This window comes from Electrona antarctica (genome assembly GCF_951216825.1).
Source record: "Electrona antarctica genome assembly, contig: scaffold_92, whole genome shotgun sequence".
NCBI lineage: Eukaryota > Metazoa > Chordata > Actinopteri > Myctophiformes > Myctophidae > Electrona > Electrona antarctica.
The window spans coordinates 297,545-318,955 of record NW_027638697.1 but is presented as its reverse complement, the minus strand read 5'-3'; the positions used below and the strand labels follow the sequence as shown (position 1 = coordinate 318,955).

General features: G+C 49.4%; 1 protein-coding gene across 1 annotated transcript in view; it reads right to left on the bottom strand.

The window, feature by feature from the left end:
• The window catches only part of LOC306917830 (matrix metalloproteinase-14-like), a gene marked incomplete at its 3' end in the record, with an annotated part of 41,388 nt that extends 25,215 nt beyond the window's left edge, over positions 1 to 16,173 (bottom strand). Inside the window, exon 1 of the mRNA XM_079530734.1 lies at positions 16,042 to 16,173. Within this exon, the coding sequence (XP_079386860.1) occupies positions 16,042 to 16,158 (117 nt within the window). The 5' untranslated portion in view covers positions 16,159 to 16,173. The remainder of the gene's footprint in view (positions 1 to 16,041) is intronic.
• Positions 16,174 to 21,411: the final 5,238 nt, after the last annotated feature.

Genomic DNA, 21,411 nt, shown 5'->3' with positions numbered 1-21,411 from the left:
ACAGATCTACAAACACATCACATTAAGTAACAGGCTTAACTACTGATAGATTAACGGAGGTTAAGTAATGGTTAAGTAATGGGTTACTTAAGCATTAATTGATTGAAGAAGAAGTAATTAATGATTTAATGATAGTTCATGATAACTAATGCATCACCCAAGCCTTAATTAAGCCTTAATTAAGGCCTAATTAAGCCTTAATTACGTGTATGAATTTGTCCCTTAAAGTAAAGTGTTACCAATTAATGCCCTACTTTGTCATTCTGTCACACAAAAGTAGATCTACAAGCTCAACGTGTGGCACAGATTTAGAGATGAGTCTATGTGTGTGTATTTTCTAAAATGTCTATGTGTATATAGAGCCCTATACTAAATGAAAGAGCGTGTCTGTAAAGGTTAGTGCGTATGTGGATGCGTGCGTGTCGACACATGTTCTGTCAATAGCCTGGAACTACAGCAATCCTTGAGGAATGGGTCAGAGATTAGATTATAGGTCTCACATGAGAACATCACAGTCTGTAATCACATTGTAAATGTTTTTCCCTTTTATAAAGTATATATCCTCGCAGTAGCAGTGTTTGTATTGGCCTGTAGGCAACTTTATTTTGAACTGCAACTGTACCCATTCTACAAACTGAATAAAATGTTCAATCAATCAATCTCAGTGTGGTAAAGATTAACATCAAAACTGTTAAACACAGAAGTAAATCAAATATGACATCACAGAAGTAGCATGAAAAGAGTACAAACTAGATAAAGTGCCCCTCGGGGCACAGGTCTCCATCAGGGCAGGTCAGGTTGTAGACTCCTGGTGGCGCTATAATAGGACAGGTCTCCATCAGGGCAGGTCAGGTTGTAGACTCCTGGTGGCGCTATAATAGGACAGGTCTCCACCAGGGCAGGTCAGGTTGTGGCCTCCTGGTGGCGCTATAATAGGACAGGTCTCTACCAGGGCAGGTCAGGTTGTGGCCTCCTGGTGGCGCTATAATAGGACAGGTCTCCACCAGGGCAGGTCAGGTTGTGGCCTCCTGGTGGTGCTATAATAGGACAGGTCTCCACCAGGGCAGGTCAGGTTGTGGCCTCCTGGTGGCGCTATAATAGGACAGGTCTCCACCAGGGCAGGTCAGGTTGTGGCCTCCTGGTGGCGCTATAATAGGCCAATGTGAAAAGGGTGCCATTTCTTCTTACGCCTTGGATGGCAATTGGATGATTTGAGGCATTTTGTTCCAAAAATGTGTTTTGCAAAAACCCACCTGTTGGTGGCGCTATAACAGGCCAATGAAGGGTGGGATATATTCCTCAGCCTAGTAGGAAAGTATGTGAAAGATTTCACGCATATTGCACGCTGCGTTCATGATTTGAGGCATTTTGTTCCAAAAATGTGTTTTGCAAAAATCCACCTGTTGGTGGCGCTATAACAGGCCAATGTGAAAAGGGTAGGATATTTCTCAGCCTAGTAGGAAAGTCTGTGAAAGATTTAACGTAAATTGCACGCTGCGTTCAAGATTTGAGGGTTTTTGTTCAAAACGGGCCAATCCTGCCAACTTTGAAAGCCAATGCTAGACAATTAGGATGAAATATGAAATATCTGACAGATCCGGCATGAGCACATGACTATAGAGATAGTGTGTAACGATTTGCAGGATCTTTGGACAGAATCTGGAGGAGTAATATCAAAAAATTTGTTTTTCAAAAGTCGGCCTCCTGGTGGCGCTATAACAGGCCGTTCTGGAAAACTTGGGGCAGAGGTTAATTGTTGGCATCCAGGGAGTATGTGTGCAAAATTTGGCATCGACCGGAATAACGGTGCAGGAGATTAGAGCTGTACACAGACAGACGGACGGAGTGCAAAACATACTCTCTCCCCACACCATGCTTTCGGCCTGGTGGAGACAACAAACTACAGGCAGTGCATCATGGGGAGCGAAACAAACGACCATGAGTTACCAATGAAACAAACACAAGTCACAGAACGTAAAATACAGAGTCACAGATTTAACTGAACTACTAAACTAACATTTAGGACCTGAAATGATGTACTCACTTTGTTTCATGGATGCACAAAGGGAAAGGGAATCACATAACATGGAAACACACACACAGGGCTTGTTGTGTCATACTGGCTGTGTGTGTGTGTGTGTGTGTGTGTGTGTGTGTGTGTGTGTGTGTGTGTGTGTGTGTGTGTGTGTGCGTGCGTGCGTGCGTGCGTGCGTGCGTGCGTCAAACATCACTACGGACTAAACTGACTGTAGGCAAATACCATGTCAGTCCACTAGGCGTCGCTGATAGGCTTTCTGACATGCTCAGTTTAGAGTTTAGAACAATCTATTTCCCAGCACTAGTGATGTTAAGCTGTATGAAATACTTGCCATTGATATAGTGGTTGGAACTGTATTCATTGATTGCCCGAGTCCCGTGGTGGGAGTTCTGCTCTGGTTTTGGTGAAATATTAAGTAGTCCCGGCCATTTTGTGGGCGGCACAGTTGGCCTCGCAGTAAAAGTAAATTAATCCACAGAACTAACGTAATTTGTATTGTTGACCTTTTTCTAAAATATTTGTGCAACTTTCGTTAATTTTTGACCCCTCTATCACACAGAACTATGTGTTTTGTGTCCATATCACTACGCCCAAAAAATAGTTCCATGTGATAGAGGGGTCAAAGTTAAACGAAAGTTGCGCTAATATTTTAGAAATAGGTCAACAATAAAAATGAGAAATTATGTTAGTTTTGTGGATTCATTTACTTTTACTGCGTGGCCCCCACAAAATGACCGGAACTAGTTAATATTTCACCAAAACCAGAGCAGAACTCCCACCACGGGACTCGGGCAATCAATTAACCGATTCCGTACATAGGACTTCGCCACGCGTCCTAGGGGTCCCAATCGACGCCTACATCCGACGTCCTCACACATCTTAGCGCATCCTCAATGATACGGGCGAGATAAGAATATTCTTATTTGTTTCCTTTTTTTTATTTGTCAGTTCGCCTTTCGGCTACCGTATGCTACACTCTAGGCAATTGTAAGCTTACCATTGACTTGGCCGTTAGCGCGGCGGAGAGAATGACTCGTCTCTCCTAATCCACCTCTCCGTGGTGTTGAACGGATCGATATACTGGCGCTTGTATACTCAAGCTGTTTCCCTGTAGGCTACACACTGCGTGGCCATCAGTCTGTTTCCCTGTAGGCTACACGCTGCGTGGCCATCAGTCTGTTTCCCTGTAGGCTACACGCTGCGTGGCCATCAGTCTGTTTCCCTGTAGGCTACACGCTGCGTTGCCATCAGTCTGTTTCCCTGTAGGCTACACGCTGCGTGGCCATCAGTCTGTTTCCCTGTAGGCTACACGCTGCGTGGCCATCATCAGTCTGTTTCCCTGTAGGCTACACGCTGCGTGGCCATCAGTCTGTTTCCCTGTAGGCTACACGCTGCGTGGCCATCAGTCTGTTTCCCTGTAGGCTACACGCTGCGTGGCCATCAGTCTGTTTCCCTGTAGGCTACACGCTGCGTGGCCATCAGTCTGTTTCCCTGTAGGCTACACGCTGCGTGGCCATCAGTCTGTTTCCCTGTAGGCTACACGCTGCGTGGCCATCAGTCTGTTTCCCTGTAGGCTACACGCTGCGTGGCCATCAGTCTGTTTCCCTGTAGGCTACACGCTGCGTGGCCATCAGTCTGTTTCCCTGTAGGCTACACGCTGCGTGGCCATCAGTCTGTTTCCCTGTAGGCTACACGCTGCGTGGCCATCAGTCTGTTTCCCTGTAGGCTACACGCTGCGTGGCCATCAGTCTGTTTCCCTGTAGGCTACACGCTGCGTGGCCATCAGTCAAGACATTAGAATTCACGAGTTCATTTTGAATAAGAGAGGACATTCCACCACTGCAATTGCTTGTTAAAGCCACCAGGTGGCACCCAAACACCACTCTAATCTATTACAGTAACCTGTTGAATGTTGCAGCCACTTCACAGTTGATAGACAGCTCATTGTCTCCACCAGGCCGACGGCTGGCTGCACTCCGTGTGTGTGTGTGTGTGTGTGTGTGTGTGTGTGTGTGTGTGTGTGTGTGTGTGTGTGTGCGCGAGAGACAGGGGGAGGGGGAGAGAGAGAAAATCATGATTTCAGGAAACCAAATACCAATTTAAATTAGGAAACACACAAGTCGATCACACCCTGCATTATGATTACCTGGGACTACGGAATAGTGCCTCAGGTAACTTTGGTCTGGCAGTGAATGCACTAAAGCAGGGTTCCCCGATTCATTTTCCTCAAGGGCCATATTTTGACTAGGGTACCAGGCTGGGGGCCGAGTCTGCACGCGTGAGGTCGAGGTCTTGCCCTGAAAATTCATTTTAAAGGCAAGATCCCATTTGAAAAGTATGCCCAGTTTGACATGCATAGGCTACTGACCCCCATTTAATGCTATGTATATCTGCCCCCCCCCCCCCCCCCCCCGGACGTTAAGACGAGCAATTGTTTTTTATATATATTCTTTTTTTTCCTTTTTATCCATGTTTTTGCAGGTGATGACATGCACATTACATGCACAATAGAATTACATTTTCTTTATTTTCTTTATAATGGGAAAAGTGGCACCCAGGACCAAAACTGGTGTCCACCCCAAGGACAACTTTAGTTTTTTTCAACCAAGGTTCATGTTTTAGGTTGTTATTAGAGAAAGTAAAAGATGAGTGTTATTTTTTTTTGCTGCTTTCTTTCGTTTTAGGGATTTTAGCGGTTTTTGACATGGGGCTAAATATGTATTTTTTTACAAAATTGTATAGCGATTTATTTTTGTATTATTTACTCTAGTCCTACTAAACCCCAATAAATTACATCTGGCCACAAAATATCACGAGATCTACTGAATGTGTCAAACTGACATATTGAGCCTATGACACACAGTGTGGCTTCCCCCCAGTAGGCTACCTTCACATTCAGTAGATCCTGTGATATTCTGTGGCCAGATGTAATTTCCTGGGGTATATTAGGACTATAATAAATAATAAAATAATAAATCGCCATAATATTTTATAAAGAAATACATATTTAGCCCCATGCTCGAATGCCCCCGCCCCCCTGTCAAAAACCGCTAAAATCCCTAAATTGAAAGAAAGCAGTAAATGAAGAAAAATGAACGCTCATCTTTTATTTTCTCTAATAACCTAAAACATGAACCTTGGTTGAAAAAAACTAAAGTTGTCCTTTAAGAGAACATTTTATAAAATTGATATCCCTGTTAGAATTTGGATAACAATATTTGACAGCATTATCCAACCAATCGCTGTCTATGGCAGTGAGGTTTGGGGTCCACTCAGTCACCAGGACTACACTAGATGGGACAGACAGTGAGGTTTGGGGTCCACTCAGTCACCAGGACTACACTAGATGGGACAGGCAGTGAGGTTTGGGGTCCACTCAGTCACCAGGACTACACTAGATGGGACAGACAGTGAGGTTTGGGGTCCACTCAGTCACCAGGACTACACTAGATGGGACAGACAGTGAGGTTTGGGGTCCACTCAGTCACCAGGACTACACTAGATGGGACAGACAGTGAGGTTTGGGGTCCACTCAGTAACCAGGACTACACTAGATGGGACAGACAGTGAGGTTTGGGGTCCACTCAGTAACCAGGACTACACTAGATGGGACAGACAGTGAGGTTTGGGGTCCACTCAGTCACCAGGACTACACTAGATGGGACAGACAGTGAGGTTTGGGGTCCACTCAGTCACCAGGACTACACTAGATGGGACAGACAGTGAGGTTTGGGGTCCACTCAGTCACCAGGACTACACTAGATGGGACAGACAGTGAGGTTTGGGGTCCACTCAGTCACCAGGACTACACTAGATGGGACAGACAGTGAGGTTTGGGGTCCACTCAGTCACCAGGACTACACTAGATGGGACAGACAGTGAGGTTTGGGGTCCACTCAGTCACCAGGACTACACTAGATGGGACAGACAGTGAGGTTTGGGGTCCACTCAGTCACCAGGACTACACTAGATGGGACAGACAGTGAGGTTTGGGGTCCACTCAGTCACCAGGACTACACTAGATGGGACAGACAGTGAGGTTTGGGGTCCACTCAGTCACCAGGACTACACTAGATGGGACAGACAGTGAGGTTTGGGGTCCACTCAGTCACCAGGACTACACTAGATGGGACAGGCAGTGAGGTTTGGGGTCCACTCAGTCACCAGGACTACACTAGATGGGACAGGCAGTGAGGTTTGGGGTCCACTCAGTCACCAGGACTACACTAGATGGGACAGACAGTGAGGTTTGGGGTCCACTCAGTCACCAGGACTACACTAGATGGGACAGACAGTGAGGTTTGGGGTCCACTCAGTCACCAGGACTACACTAGATGGGACAGACAGTGAGGTTTGGGGTCCACTCAGTCACCAGGACTACACTAGATGGGACAGACAGTGAGGTTTGGGGTCCACTCAGTCACCAGGACTACACTAGATGGGACAGACAGTGAGGTTTGGGGTCCACTCAGTCACCAGGACTACACTAGATGGGACAGACAGTGAGGTTTGGGGTCCACTCAGTCACCAGGACTACACTAGATGGGACAGACAGTGAGGTTTGGGGTCCACTCAGTCACCAGGACTACACTAGATGGGACAGACAGTGAGGTTTGGGGTCCACTCAGTCACCAGGACTACACTAGATGGGACAGACATCCCACAGTGAGGTTTGGGGTCCACTCAGTCACCAGGACTACACTAGATGGGACAGACAGTGAGGTTTGGGGTCCACTCAGTCACCAGGACTACACTAGATGGGACAGACAGTGAGGTTTGGGGTCCACTCAGTCACCAGGACTACACTAGATGGGACAGACAGTGAGGTTTGGGGTCCACTCAGTCACCAGGACTACACTAGATGGGACAGACAGTGAGGTTTGGGGTCCACTCAGTCACCAGGACTACACTAGATGGGACAGACAGTGAGGTTTGGGGTCCACTCAGTCACCAGGACTACACTAGATGGGACAGACAGTGAGGTTTGGGGTCCACTCAGTCACCAGGACTACACTAGATGGGACAGACAGTGAGGTTTGGGGTCCACTCAGTCACCAGGACTACACTAGATGGGACAGACAGTGAGGTTTGGGGTCCACTCAGTCACCAGGACTACACTAGATGGGACAGACAGTGAGGTTTGGGGTCCACTCAGTCACCAGGACTACACTAGATGGGACAGACAGTGAGGTTTGGGGTCCACTCAGTCACCAGGACTACACTAGATGGGACAGACAGTGAGGTTTGGGGTCCACTCAGTCACCAGGACTACACTAGATGGGACAGGCAGTGAGGTTTGGGGTCCACTCAGTCACCAGGACTACACTAGATGGGACAGGCAGTGAGGTTTGGGGTCCACTCAGTCACCAGGACTACACTAGATGGGACAGACAGTGAGGTTTGGGGTCCACTCAGTCACCAGGACTACACTAGATGGGACAGACAGTGAGGTTTGGGGTCCACTCAGTCACCAGGACTACACTAGATGGGACAGACAGTGAGGTTTGGGGTCCACTCAGTCACCAGGACTACACTAGATGGGACAGACAGTGAGGTTTGGGGTCCACTCAGTCACCAGGACTACACTAGATGGGACAGACAGTGAGGTTTGGGGTCCACTCAGTCACCAGGACTACACTAGATGGGACAGACAGTGAGGTTTGGGGTCCACTCAGTCACCAGGACTACACTAGATGGGACAGACAGTGAGGTTTGGGGTCCACTCAGTCACCAGGACTACACTAGATGGGACAGACATCCCACAGTGAGGTTTGGGGTCCACTCAGTCACCAGGACTACACTAGATGGGACAGACAGTGAGGTTTGGGGTCCACTCAGTCACCAGGACTACACTAGATGGGACAGACAGCGAGGTTTGGGGTCCACTCAGTCACCAGGACTACACTAGATGGGACAGACAGCGAGGTTTGGGGTCCACTCAGTCACCAGGACTACACTAGATGGGACAGACAGTGAGGTTTGGGGTCCACTCAGTCACCAGGACTACACTAGATGGGACAGACAGTGAGGTTTGGGGTCCACTCAGTCACCAGGACTACACTAGATGGGACAGACAGTGAGGTTTGGGGTCCACTCAGTCACCAGGACTACACTAGATGGGACAGACAGTGAGGTTTGGGGTCCACTCAGTCACCAGGACTACACTAGATGGGACAGACAGTGAGGTTTGGGGTCCACTCAGTCACCAGGACTACACTAGATGGGACAGACAGTGAGGTTTGGGGTCCACTCAGTCACCAGGACTACACTAGATGGGACAGACAGTGAGGTTTGGGGTCCACTCAGTCACCAGGACTACACTAGATGGGACAGGCAGTGAGGTTTGGGGTCCACTCAGTCACCAGGACTACACTAGATGGGACAGACAGTGAGGTTTGGGGTCCACTCAGTCACCAGGACTACACTAGATGGGACAGACAGTGAGGTTTGGGGTCCACTCAGTCACCAGGACTACACTAGATGGGACAGACAGTGAGGTTTGGGGTCCACTCAGTCACCAGGACTACACTAGATGGGACAGACAGTGAGGTTTGGGGTCCACTCAGTCACCAGGACTACACTAGATGGGACAGACAGTGAGGTTTGGGGTCCACTCAGTCACCAGGACTACACTAGATGGGACAGACAGTGAGGTTTGGGGTCCACTCAGTCACCAGGACTACACTAGATGGGACAGACAGTGAGGTTTGGGGTCCACTCAGTCACCAGGACTACACTAGATGGGACAGACAGTGAGGTTTGGGGTCCACTCAGTCACCAGGACTACACTAGATGGGACAGACAGTGAGGTTTGGGGTCCACTCAGTCACCAGGACTACACTAGATGGGACAGACAGTGAGGTTTGGGGTCCACTCAGTCACCAGGACTACACTAGATGGGACAGACAGTGAGGTTTGGGGTCCACTCAGTCACCAGGACTACACTAGATGGGACAGACAGTGAGGTTTGGGGTCCACTCAGTCACCAGGACTACACTAGATGGGACAGACAGTGAGGTTTGGGGTCCACTCAGTCACCAGGACTACACTAGATGGGACAGACAGTGAGGTTTGGGGTCCACTCAGTCACCAGGACTACACTAGATGGGACAGACAGTGAGGTTTGGGGTCCACTCAGTCACCAGGACTACACTAGATGGGACAGACAGTGAGGTTTGGGGTCCACTCAGTCACCAGGACTACACTAGATGGGACAGACAGTGAGGTTTGGGGTCCACTCAGTCACCAGGACTACACTAGATGGGACAGACAGTGAGGTTTGGGGTCCACTCAGTCACCAGGACTACACTAGATGGGACAGACAGTGAGGTTTGGGGTCCACTCAGTCACCAGGACTACACTAGATGGGACAGGCAGTGAGGTTTGGGGTCCACTCAGTCACCAGGACTACACTAGATGGGACAGACAGTGAGGTTTGGGGTCCACTCAGTCACCAGGACTACACTAGATGGGACAGACAGTGAGGTTTGGGGTCCACTCAGTCACCAGGACTACACTAGATGGGACAGACAGGGAGGTTTGGGGTCCACTCAGTCACCAGGACTACACTAGATGGGACAGACAGTGAGGTTTGGGGTCCACTCAGTCACCAGGACTACACTAGATGGGACAGACAGTGAGGTTTGGGGTCCACTCAGTCACCAGGACTACACTAGATGGGACAGACAGTGAGGTTTGGGGTCCACTCAGTCACCAGGACTACACTAGATGGGACAGACAGTGAGGTTTGGGGTCCACTCAGTCACCAGGACTACACTAGATGGGACAGACAGTGAGGTTTGGGGTCCACTCAGTAACCAGGACTACACTAGATGGGACAGACAGTGAGGTTTGGGGTCCACTCAGTCACCAGGACTACACTAGATGGGACAGACAGTGAGGTTTGGGGTCCACTCAGTCACCAGGACTACACTAGATGGGACAGACAGTGAGGTTTGGGGTCCACTCAGTCACCAGGACTACACTAGATGGGACAGACAGTGAGGTTTGGGGTCCACTCAGTCACCAGGACTACACTTTGTTAACATTTGTTCAAAAAAAATTAAATGCTTATATAAAAATATTCATTATACCAGTGATAGACACAGACATAATACCAGACATGTTGCAATGGGTCGATTTACAGTATCTAAGCCAAGGACTGATGCAATGAAGAATACAGTCATGTACAGGGCAATGACTTTCTGGAACTCTCTACCAGTACGCATCACAGAAATGAAGGGTAAAAGGCACTTTAAGAAAAGACTGAAGGATTTTCTTATATATATGGCGAAAATGTAATTCTGTTTATGTCAAAATACCAGTTAATGTAATCTAGAGTGAATGCACTAACCGTAGTTATGCTTTAATGTATTTCCTTTTTTTGTTTTTGTTTTCTTTCTTTTCTTTTGTGATATCTGTAATGTTGTAATGTTTTTTTGTATGTATATTATTCTGTGAGGACCCCAGGAAGAATAGCTGTTGCCAGGTGCAACAGCTAATGGGGATCCTAAATAAACTAAACTAAACTAAACACTAGATGGGACAGACAGTGAGGTTTGGGGTCCACTCAGTCACCAGGACTACACTAGATGGGACAGACAGTGAGGTTTGGGGTCCACTCAGTCACCAGGACTACACTAGATGGGACAGACAGTGAGGTTTGGGGTCCACTCAGTCACCAGGACTACACTAGATGGGACAGACAGTGAGGTTTGGGGTCCACTCAGTCACCAGGACTACACTAGATGGGACAGACAGTGAGGTTTGGGGTCCACTCAGTCACCAGGACTCACTAGATGGGACAGACAGTGAGGTTTGGGGTCCACTCAGTCACCAGGACTACACTAGATGGGACAGACAGTGAGGTTTGGGGTCCACTCAGTCACCAGGACTACACTAGATGGGACAGACAGTGAGGTTTGGGGTCCACTCAGTCACCAGGACTACACTAGATGGGACAGACAGTGAGGTTTGGGGTCCACTCAGTCACCAGGACTACACTAGATGGGACAGACAGTGAGGTTTGGGGTCCACTCAGTCACCAGGACTACACTAGATGGGACAGACATCCCACAGTGAGGTTTGGGGTCCACTCAGTCACCAGGACTCACTAGATGGGACAGACAGTGAGGTTTGGGGTCCACTCAGTCACCAGGACTACACAAGATGGGACAGACAGTGAGGTTTGGGGTCCACTCAGTCACCAGGACTACACTAGATGGGACAGACAGTGAGGTTTGGGGTCCACTCAGTCACCAGGACTACACTAGATGGGACAGACAGTGAGGTTTGGGGTCCACTCAGTCACCAGGACTACACTTTGTTAACATTTGTTCAAATAAAAAAACAAAATGCTTATATAAAAATATTCATTATACCAGTGATAGACACAGACATAATACCAGACATGTTGCAATGGGTCGATTTACAGTATCTAAGCCAAGGACTGATGCAATGAAGAATACAGTCATGTACAGGGCAATGACTTTCTGGAACTCTCTACCAGTACGCATCACAGAAATGAAGGGTAAAAGGCACTTTAAGAAAAGACTGAAGGATTTTCTTATATATATGGCGAAAATGTAATTCTGTTTATGTCAATATACCAGTTAATGTAATCTAGAGTGAATGCACTAACCGTAGTTATGCTTTAATGTATTTCCTTTTTTTGTTTTTGTTTTCTTTCTTTTCTTTTGTGATATCTGTAATGTTGTAATGTTTTTTTGTATGTATATTATTCTGTGAGGACCCCAGGAAGAATAGCTGTTGCCAGGTGCAACAGCTAATGGGGATCCTAAATAAACTAAACTAAACTAAACACTAGATGGGACAGACAGTGAGGTTTGGGGTCCACTCAGTCACCAGGACTACACTAGATGGGACAGACAGTGAGGTTTGGGGTCCACTCAGTCACCAGGACTACACTAGATGGGACAGACAGTGAGGTTTGGGGTCCACTCAGTCACCAGGACTCACTAGATGGGACAGACAGTGAGGTTTGGGGTCCACTCAGTCACCAGGACTACACTAGATGGGACAGACAGTGAGGTTTGGGGTCCACTCAGTCACCAGGACTCACTAGATGGGACAGACAGTGAGGTTTGGGGTCCACTCAGTCACCAGGACTACACTAGATGGGACAGACAGTGAGGTTTGGGGTCCACTCAGCCACCAGGACTACACTAGATGGGACAGACAGTGAGGTTTGGGGTCCACTCAGTCACCAGGACTACACTAGATGGGACAGACATCCCACAGTGAGGTTTGGGGTCCACTCAGTCACCAGGACTCACTAGATGGGACAGACAGTGAGGTTTGGGGTCCACTCAGTCACCAGGACTACACAAGATGGGACAGACAGTGAGGTTTGGGGTCCACTCAGTCACCAGGACTACACTAGATGGGACAGACAGTGAGGTTTGGGGTCCACTCAGTCACCAGGACTACACTAGATGGGACAGACAGTGAGGTTTGGGGTCCACTCAGTCACCAGGACTACAAAAGATGGGACAGACAGTGAGGTTTGGGGTCCAATCAGTCACCAGGACTCACTAGATGGGACAGACAGTGAGGTTTGGGGTCCACTCAGCCACCAGGACTACACTAGATGGGACAGACAGTGAGGTTTGGGGTCCACTCAGTCACCAGGACTAGATGGGATCCCACAGAAACCCTGCATGCAGAATTCTGTAGGTCCATATTAAACATCCAAAGAAAAACAGCAACCAACGCATGCAGGGCAGAATTAGGCCGTTACCCATTAATTATTAACATTAGGAAAAGAACACTAACATTTTGGCTGCACCTTAAATTAAGCCCCCAAGACAGCCTGGGATTTCAGGCCCTGCAATCCCAGGAGATGAAACCCCAAAAGAGTCCCTTCTGCCAACTTATTGATCAGCCTCAACCTCAGACCCTAACCCTAACCCACCCAACTGTGTCCAGCCTCAACCTCAGACCCTAACCCTAACCCACCCAACTGTGTCCAGCCTCAACCTCAGACCCTAACCCACCCAACTGTGTCCAGCCTCAACCTCAGACCCTAACCCTAACCCACCCAACTGTGTCCAGCCTCAACCTCAGACCCTAACCCTAACCCACCCAACTGTGTCCAGCCTCAACCTCAGACCCTAACCCTAACCCACCCAACTGTGTCCAGCCTCAACCTCAGACCCTAACCCTAACCCACCCAACTGTGTCCAGCCTCAACCTCAGACCCTAACCCTAACCCACCCAACTGTGTCCAGCCTCAACCTCAGACCCTAACCCTAACCCACCCAACTGTGTCCAGCCTCAACCTCAGACCCTAACCCTAACCCACCCAACTGTGTCCAGCCTCAACCTCAGACCCTAACCCTAACCCACCCAACTGTGTCCAGCCTCAACCTCAGACCCTAACCCTAACCCACCCAACTCTGTCCAGCCTCAACCTCAGACCCTAACCCTAACCCACCCAACTGTGTCCAGCCTCAACCTCAGACCCTAACCCTAACCCACCCAACTGTGTCCAGCCTCAACCTCAGACCCTAACCCACCCAACTGTGTCCAGCCTCAACCTCAGACCCTAACCCACCCAACTGTGTACAGCCTCAACCTCAGACCCTAACCCTAACCCACCCAACTGTGTCCAGCCTCAACCTCAGACCCTAACCCTAACCCACCCAACTGTGTCCAGCCTCAACCTCAGACCCTAACCCTAACCCACCCAACTGTGTCCAGCCTCAACCTCAGACCCTAACCCTAATCCTAACCCACCCAACTGTGTCCAGCCTCAACCTCAGACCCTAACCCACCCAACTGTGTCCAGCCTCAACCTCAGACCAGCACTGCTTTGCAACCACTAATTAGAGTCAACCAAATTATTAAACTAATAAAATACACATATCTGGAACATTGGACCAATCAAACCAAAACTCAAAACAAACTTGGCCCTAAAACATGAATATAAACTGGCTGAGTATCTGTTTACGGTCAAAGATAAAAACAGGGACAGATCTTGACCAAATACAGAATGAGTGAACACAGTCTGACCATAGAGACAGAATGACTGACCACAGTCTGACCATAGAGACAGAATGACTGACCACAGTCTGACCATAGAGACAGAATGACTGACCACAGTCTGACCATAGAGACAGAATGACTGACCACAGTCTGACCATAGAGAAAGGACGACAGCAGAAGTCCTACCTACCTCCAGAACAGAGAGTCTGTGGTCACTGCACCACAGCTGAGGTGGAGACTGAGATACACTTTCTATTAAAATGTAATAAATATAATAATATAATAACCGAATATTTTAATACATTTGAGTTGTTGATCCCACATTTTAAAGAGTTGCATGACAATGACAAACAACTCATTGTATTAGGAGAGGGACGTGTAGCACATCTGGCTGCACAGTATGTGACTACATGTCACAGTATGTGACTACATGTCACAGTATGTGACTACATGTCACAGTATGTGACTGCATGTCACAGTATGTTACTACATGTCACAGTATGTGACTGCATGTCACAGTATGTTACTACATGTCACAGTATGTGACTGCATGTCACAGTATGTGACTGCATGTCACAGTATGTGACTGCATGTCACAGTATGTTACTACATGTCACAGTATGTGACTGCATGTCACAGTATGTGACTGCATGTCACAGTATGTGACTGCATGTCACAGTATGTGACTGCATGTCACATACTGTGACTACATGTCACAGTATGTGACTGCATGTCACAGTATGTGACTGCATGTCACAAAATGAGGGACACATAGAAAACAACACTAAATGTGACCATTATCTTGATACACGCACGCACGCACACACAGCTATTTGGAGCAGAGCGTAGGCTACTGTTTGCAAAGCTGGCGCCCCCCCCTCTCTCTCTGTCTCTCTCTCTGTCTCTCTCTGTCTCTCTCTCTCTCTCTGTCTCTCTCTCTGTCTCTCTCGCTCCCTCTCTCTCTGTCTCTCTCCCTCTCTGTCTGTGTCTCTCTCTCTCCCTTCCTCTCTCCGTCTCTCTCTCTCTCTCTCTGTCTGTGTCTCTCTCTTTCTGTCTCACTCCCGCCCTCTCCCTCTCCCTCTCTCTCTCTCTCTCCCTCGTTCTTTCCTTCTGACTAACATCTGTGAAAAACATGACAATGCAAACTATTTCAACACCTTCAACACTGGCCCCCGCACGCACGCACACACCCACGCACACACACACACGCACGCACACACACACACGCGCACGCACGCACACACCCACCCACGCACACACACGCACGCACGCACACACAGGCACACACACGCACGCACACACACGCACACACCCATGCACACACACGCACGCACGCACACACACGCACACACCCACGCACACACACGCACGCACACACAGGCACACACCCACGCAGGCACGCACGCACACACACGCACACACAGGCACACACCCACGCACACACACGCAGGCACGCACCCACGCACGCACAGGCACACACCCACGCACGCACGCACACACGCACACACGCACACACTCTCTCTCTCTCAGCACGAAAGATTCAGATCATTTTAGAACTAGTTGAAGAACGTTTTAATTACAAGTTTCAATAATCTCTCTCTCTATTATTAGGCTGTGATGACATCACTGATGACATCACAGCAGCTAAAGGAACCAAATGGACCCACATTGTTGATACTTGACCGCCCGTTGATGGTTTGGTCCTCGGAGGCAGTGAGACCATAACAGAAGCACAGATACTTTACCTCCCCGTTGATGGTTTGGTCCTCGGAGGCAGTGAGACCATAACAGAAGCACAGATACTTGACCTCCCCGTTGATGGTTTGGTCCTCGGAGGCAGAGAGACCATAACAGAAGCACAGATACTTTACCTCCCCGTTGATGGTTTGGTCCTCGGAGGCAGTGAGACCATAACAGAAGCACAGATACTTGACCTCCCCGTTGATGGTTTGGTCCTCGGAGGCAGAGAGACCATAACAGAAGCACAGATACTTTACCTCCCCCCATAGGGCCGGGGACCCCCGCGGACCCCGGAGGATGGTTTGGTCCTCGGAGGCAGAGAGACCATAACAGAAGCACAGCAGCAGGAGAAAGGCGTGTCTTCCCAGGGCCATATTGAAAGGTGCTGATAACAGATCCATGTTCCTAAAGACACAGAGAGAAAGAGACTGGAGCGTCCTCTACTCTGTGGAGTGTGTGAAGTCCTGGTGCCAGAGAGACTGACACTCCTCTGGAATGCTGGCTCTCCTTTTAAACATCTGGAGGGGAGGGAGGGTTGAGAGAGAGAGAGAGAGAGAGAGAGAGAGAGAGAGAGAGAGAGAGAGACAGGGAGAGACATTCTGAAGTAGCAGATCTACAAGCTCAGCTCCTCAGTAAAATGTACAAATAGAACCAAATGGACCCGCAGCAGTCAAATGACTCTCCCTGAGTTGAAGAGAGGCTCTAACACAATAACAAAACAACCAGACAAGGCTAACGCCAGGGCTCCACCGGACGCGTTGCGTCAAAAAACGCACCGGTTCAATTTTAATGCACGCGTCGCGTCTCCGTCAACGCAACGCGGGCAGTGGAGCCACCCTTCATTGATTAAAAAGGGAACATTCCCTGACGGTGACGGAGACGCGACGCCGACGCGACCGGTGGAGCCCTGGTGTTAGGCCTTACTCACACGTGCACAACAGATTGTTGTATAGCTGATGCATGAGACTTGTTTACTGATGCAAGCTCACAATTCATTTCCAATGGAAGTCACATGGTTTGACACAACATTTTTGTTGTATGAGGGGGAGGGGGGCAGTCGAAACACAGCCGAAAGCCGTACAACAAAAATGTTGTGTCAAACCATGTGACTTCCATTGGAAATGCATTGGGGCGGCCACCTTGCTAGATGTGAAGGTGTGAGTGAGGCCCTAGTCTTTTAGTTAAAGAGAGGCTCTAACACAGGGGTTTTCAACTGATTGTGAACCAGGGACCACCACCCTGACTGAGAATCAACCTGGGGACCACCACCCTGACTGAGAATCAACCTGGGGACCACCACCCTGACTGAGAATCAACCTGGGGACCACCACCCTGACTGAGAATCAACCTGGGGACCACCACCCTGACTGAGAATCAACCTGGGGACCACCACCCTGACTGAGAATCAACCTGGGGACCACCACCCTGACTGAGAATCAACCTGGGGACCACCACCCTGACTGAGAATCAACCTGGGGACCACCACCCTGACTATAGAATCAACCTGGGGACCACCACCCTGACTGAGAATCAACCTGGGGACCACCACCCTGACTGAGAATCAACCTGGGGACCACCACCCTGACTGAGAATCAACCTGGGGACCACCACCCTGACTATAGAATCAACCTGGGGACCACCACCCTGACTGAGAATCAACCTGGGGACCACCACCCTGACTGAGAATCAACCTGGGGACCACCACCCTAACTGAGAATCAACCTGGGGACCACCACCCTGACTGAGAATCAACCTGGGGACCCCCACCCTGACTATAGAATCAACCTGGGGACCACCACCCTGACTATATAATCAACCTGGGGACCACCACCCTGACTATAGAATCAACCTGGGGACCACCACCCTGACTGAGAATCAACCTGGGGACCACCACCCTGACTGAGAATCAACCTGGGGACCACCACCCTGACTGAGAATCAACCTGGGGACCACCACCCTTACTATAGAATCAACCTGGGGACCCCCACCCTGACTGAGAATCAACCTGGGGACCCCCACCCTGACTGAGAATCAACCTGGGGACCACAACCCTGACTATAGAATCAACCTGGGGACCCCCACCCTGACTGAGAATCAACCTGGGGACCACCACCCTGACTGAGAATCAACCTGGGGACCACCACCCTGACTATAGAATCAACCTGGGGACCACCACCCTGACTATAGAATCAACCTGGGGACCACCACCCTGACTGAGAATCAACCTGGGGACCACCACCCTGACTATAGAATCAACCTGGGGACCACCACCCTGACTATAGAATCAACCTGGGGACCACCACCCTGACTATAGAATCAACCTGGGGACCACCACCCTGACTATAGAATCAACCTGGGGACCACCACCCTGACTGAGAATCAACCTGGGGACCCCCACCCTGACTATAGAATCAACCTGGGGACCACCACCCTGACTATAGAATCAACCTGGGGACCACCACCCTGTGCACTTCCCCCTTCTTGAGATTCTAACTCCCTTTTTCTGTTGAATTTCTTGAACTCCAACTTGTCGGTAAATTACTACATGGATGGACTCATCATAGGTCACTCACCAGGTCATTCAGTTCATGGTTTCTCAACTAGGGGAAAGAACATTTATAACAAATCAACAAATCCTACATTAAATGAATGGTCAGGGACCACATGCAATACATCCACAGACCACCAGTGGTCCACGGACCACCTGTTGAAAACCCATGCAAACACAAGAACCAGACAAGGCCTAGTCTTTGCCACGCATATTGATTTAATAATGAATGCCCCAGTTTGTCATTCTGTCACACAAAAGGAGCAAAAACAGCAGATCTACAAACTCAACGTGTGGCACAGATTTAGAGATGATTCTGTGTGTGTGTATTTTCTAAAATGTCTATGTGTATATAGAGCCCTATGAAAGGGTGTTGAGTGTGTGTGTAAAGGTTAGGTGTATGTGTGTTTGTGTGTGTGTGTGTGTGTGTGTGTGTGTGCGTGCGTCCGTGCGTGCGTGCGTGTGTGCATGTCGACACATGTTCTGTCAATAGCCTGGAACTGCAGCGATCCTTGAGGAATGGGTCAGAGATTAGATTATAGGCTTGAAGAATGCACTCCCAGGGGCCCGTTTCTCTCCCAGGGGCCATTAAAGAATGCACTGATGACTACACGCTGCGTGGCCATCAGTCTGTTTCCCTGTAGGCTACACGCTGCGTGGCCATCAGTCTGTTTCCCTGTAGGCTACACGCTGCGTGGCCATCAGTCTGTTTCCCTGTAGGCTACACGCTGCGTGGCCAGTCTGTTTCCCTGTAGGCTACACGCTGCGTGGCCATCAGTCTGTTTCCCTGTAGGCTACACGCTGCGTGGCCATCAGTCTGTTTCCCTGTAGGCTACACGCTGCGTGGCCATCAGTCTTTTTCCCTGTAGGCTACACGCTGCGTGGCCATCAGTCTGTTTCCCTGTAGGCTACACGCTGCGTGGCCATCAGTCTGTTTCCCTGTAGGCTACACGCTGCGTGGCCATCAGTCTTTTTCCCTGTAGGCTACACGCTGCGTGGCCATCAGTCTGTTTCCCTGTAGGCTACACGCTGCGTGGCCATCAGTCTGTTTCCCTGTAGGCTACACGCTGCGTGGCCATCAGTCTGTTTCCCTGTAGGCTACACGCTGCGTGGCCATCAGTCTGTTTCCCTGTAGGCTACACGCTGCGTGGCCAGTCTGTTTCCCTGTAGGCTACACGCTGCGTGGTCATCAGTCTGTTTCCCTGTAGGCTACACGCTGCGTGGCCAGTCTGTTTCCCCGTAGGCTACACGCTGCGTGGCCATCAGTCTTTTTCCCTGTAGGCTACACGCTGCGTGGCCATCAGTCTGTTTCCCTGTAGGCTACACGCTGCGTGGCCATCAGTCTGTTTCCCTGTAGGCTACACGCTGCGTGGCCATCAGTCTTTTTCCCTGTAGGCTACACGCTGCGTGGCCATCAGTCTGTTTCCCTGTAGGCTACACGCTGCGTGGCCATCAGTCTGTTTCCCTGTAGGCTACACGCTGCGTGGCCATCAGTCTGTTTCCCTGTAGGCTACACGCTGCGTGGCCATCAGTCTGTTTCCCTGTAGGCTACACGCTGCGTGGCCATCAGTCTGTTTCCCTGTAGGCTACACGCTGCGTGACGATCAGTCTGTTTCCCTGTAGGCTACACGCTGCGTGGCCATCAGTCTGTTTCCCTGTAGGCTACACGCTGCGTGGCGATCAGTCTGTTTCCCTGTAGGCTACACGCTGCGTGGCCATCAGTCTGTTTCCCTGTAGGCTACATGCTGCGTGGCCATCAGTCTGTTTCCCTGTAGGCTACACGCTGCGTGGCCATCAGTCTGTTTCCCTGTAGGCTACACGCTGCGTGGCCATCAGTCTGTTTCCCTGTAGGCTACACGCTGCGTGGCCATCAGTCTGTTTCCCTGTAGGCTACACGCTGCGTGGCCATCAGTCTGTTTCCCTGTAGGCTACACGCTGCGTGGCCATCAGTCTGTTTCCCTGTAGGCTACACGCTGCGTGGCCATCAGTCTGTTTCCCTGTAGGCTACACGCTGCGTGGCCATCAGTCTGTTTCCCTGTAGGCTACTTGCTGCGTGGCCATCAGTCTGTTTCCCTGTGTCCGTACGTGTGTGTGTCCGTCCGTTTGTGTGTGTGTCCGTCCGTCCGTGTGTGTGTCCGTCCGTGTGTGTGTGTGTTTGTCCGTCCGTCCGTGTGTGTGTGTGTGTCCGTGTGTGTGTCCGTCCGTGTGTGTGTCCGTCCATGTGTGCACTTAAGCCTCTCCAACTGATCCAAAACACTGCAGTTCGATTGGTCTTCAACCAGCCAAAATTCTCACACGTCTCCCCCCTTCTCCGCTCCCTCCATTGACTCCCGGTCGCTGCCCCTCCCCCTTCTTCAAACTCTTCTCCCTTCTGGCTCCAAAACTATGGAATGAACTTCCCATTATATCTTATTATAGCATGTTACGTAGACAGCACTAGAATTGCATTTTATGTAGTCATAGCACTTTATAGTATATATGTATAGTATAGTATACGTATAGTTTAATTATATAGATATTCCACTGTTACGTTCTTAGCTTATTCATGTTTCATGATAACTACTTTTTATATATGTGATGTATTGCCATGCTTTTTGTTCTTGCTAATTGTAAATCGCTCTGGATTAAAAGCGTCTGCTAAATGCCTAAATTGTGTGTGCGTGCGCGTGTGTGTGTACAGCTCCAGAACCTTTACTCTGTTTGTGCCTCATGAGAAAGAGAGGCGTGGTGTACTGTATTGGCGTGCTGTACTGTATTGGCGTGCTGTACAGTGTTGCGCAAGTGAGCAAATTATTCTCAGAAAAGAGGAAACTGCATGTTGTTGTAAGCCTCGTAACTAGGGAGGTTGCTATGCAGATAACGCAAGAGAGCAGTAGAAATTATAACTACTGATACACAGTAATCATTTGAAGCGACAGAGAGAGAGAGAGTAAATTAATGTGTAAATATGAAGAAGAAACAGTGAATGGTGCTGTAAGTAAGTAGTGAAGCTATGAAGAACACTACAATATTACTGACTACACAGGAGTGTTTAAACTGTAAGTAGTGAAGCTATGAAGAACACTACAATATCTAGTGA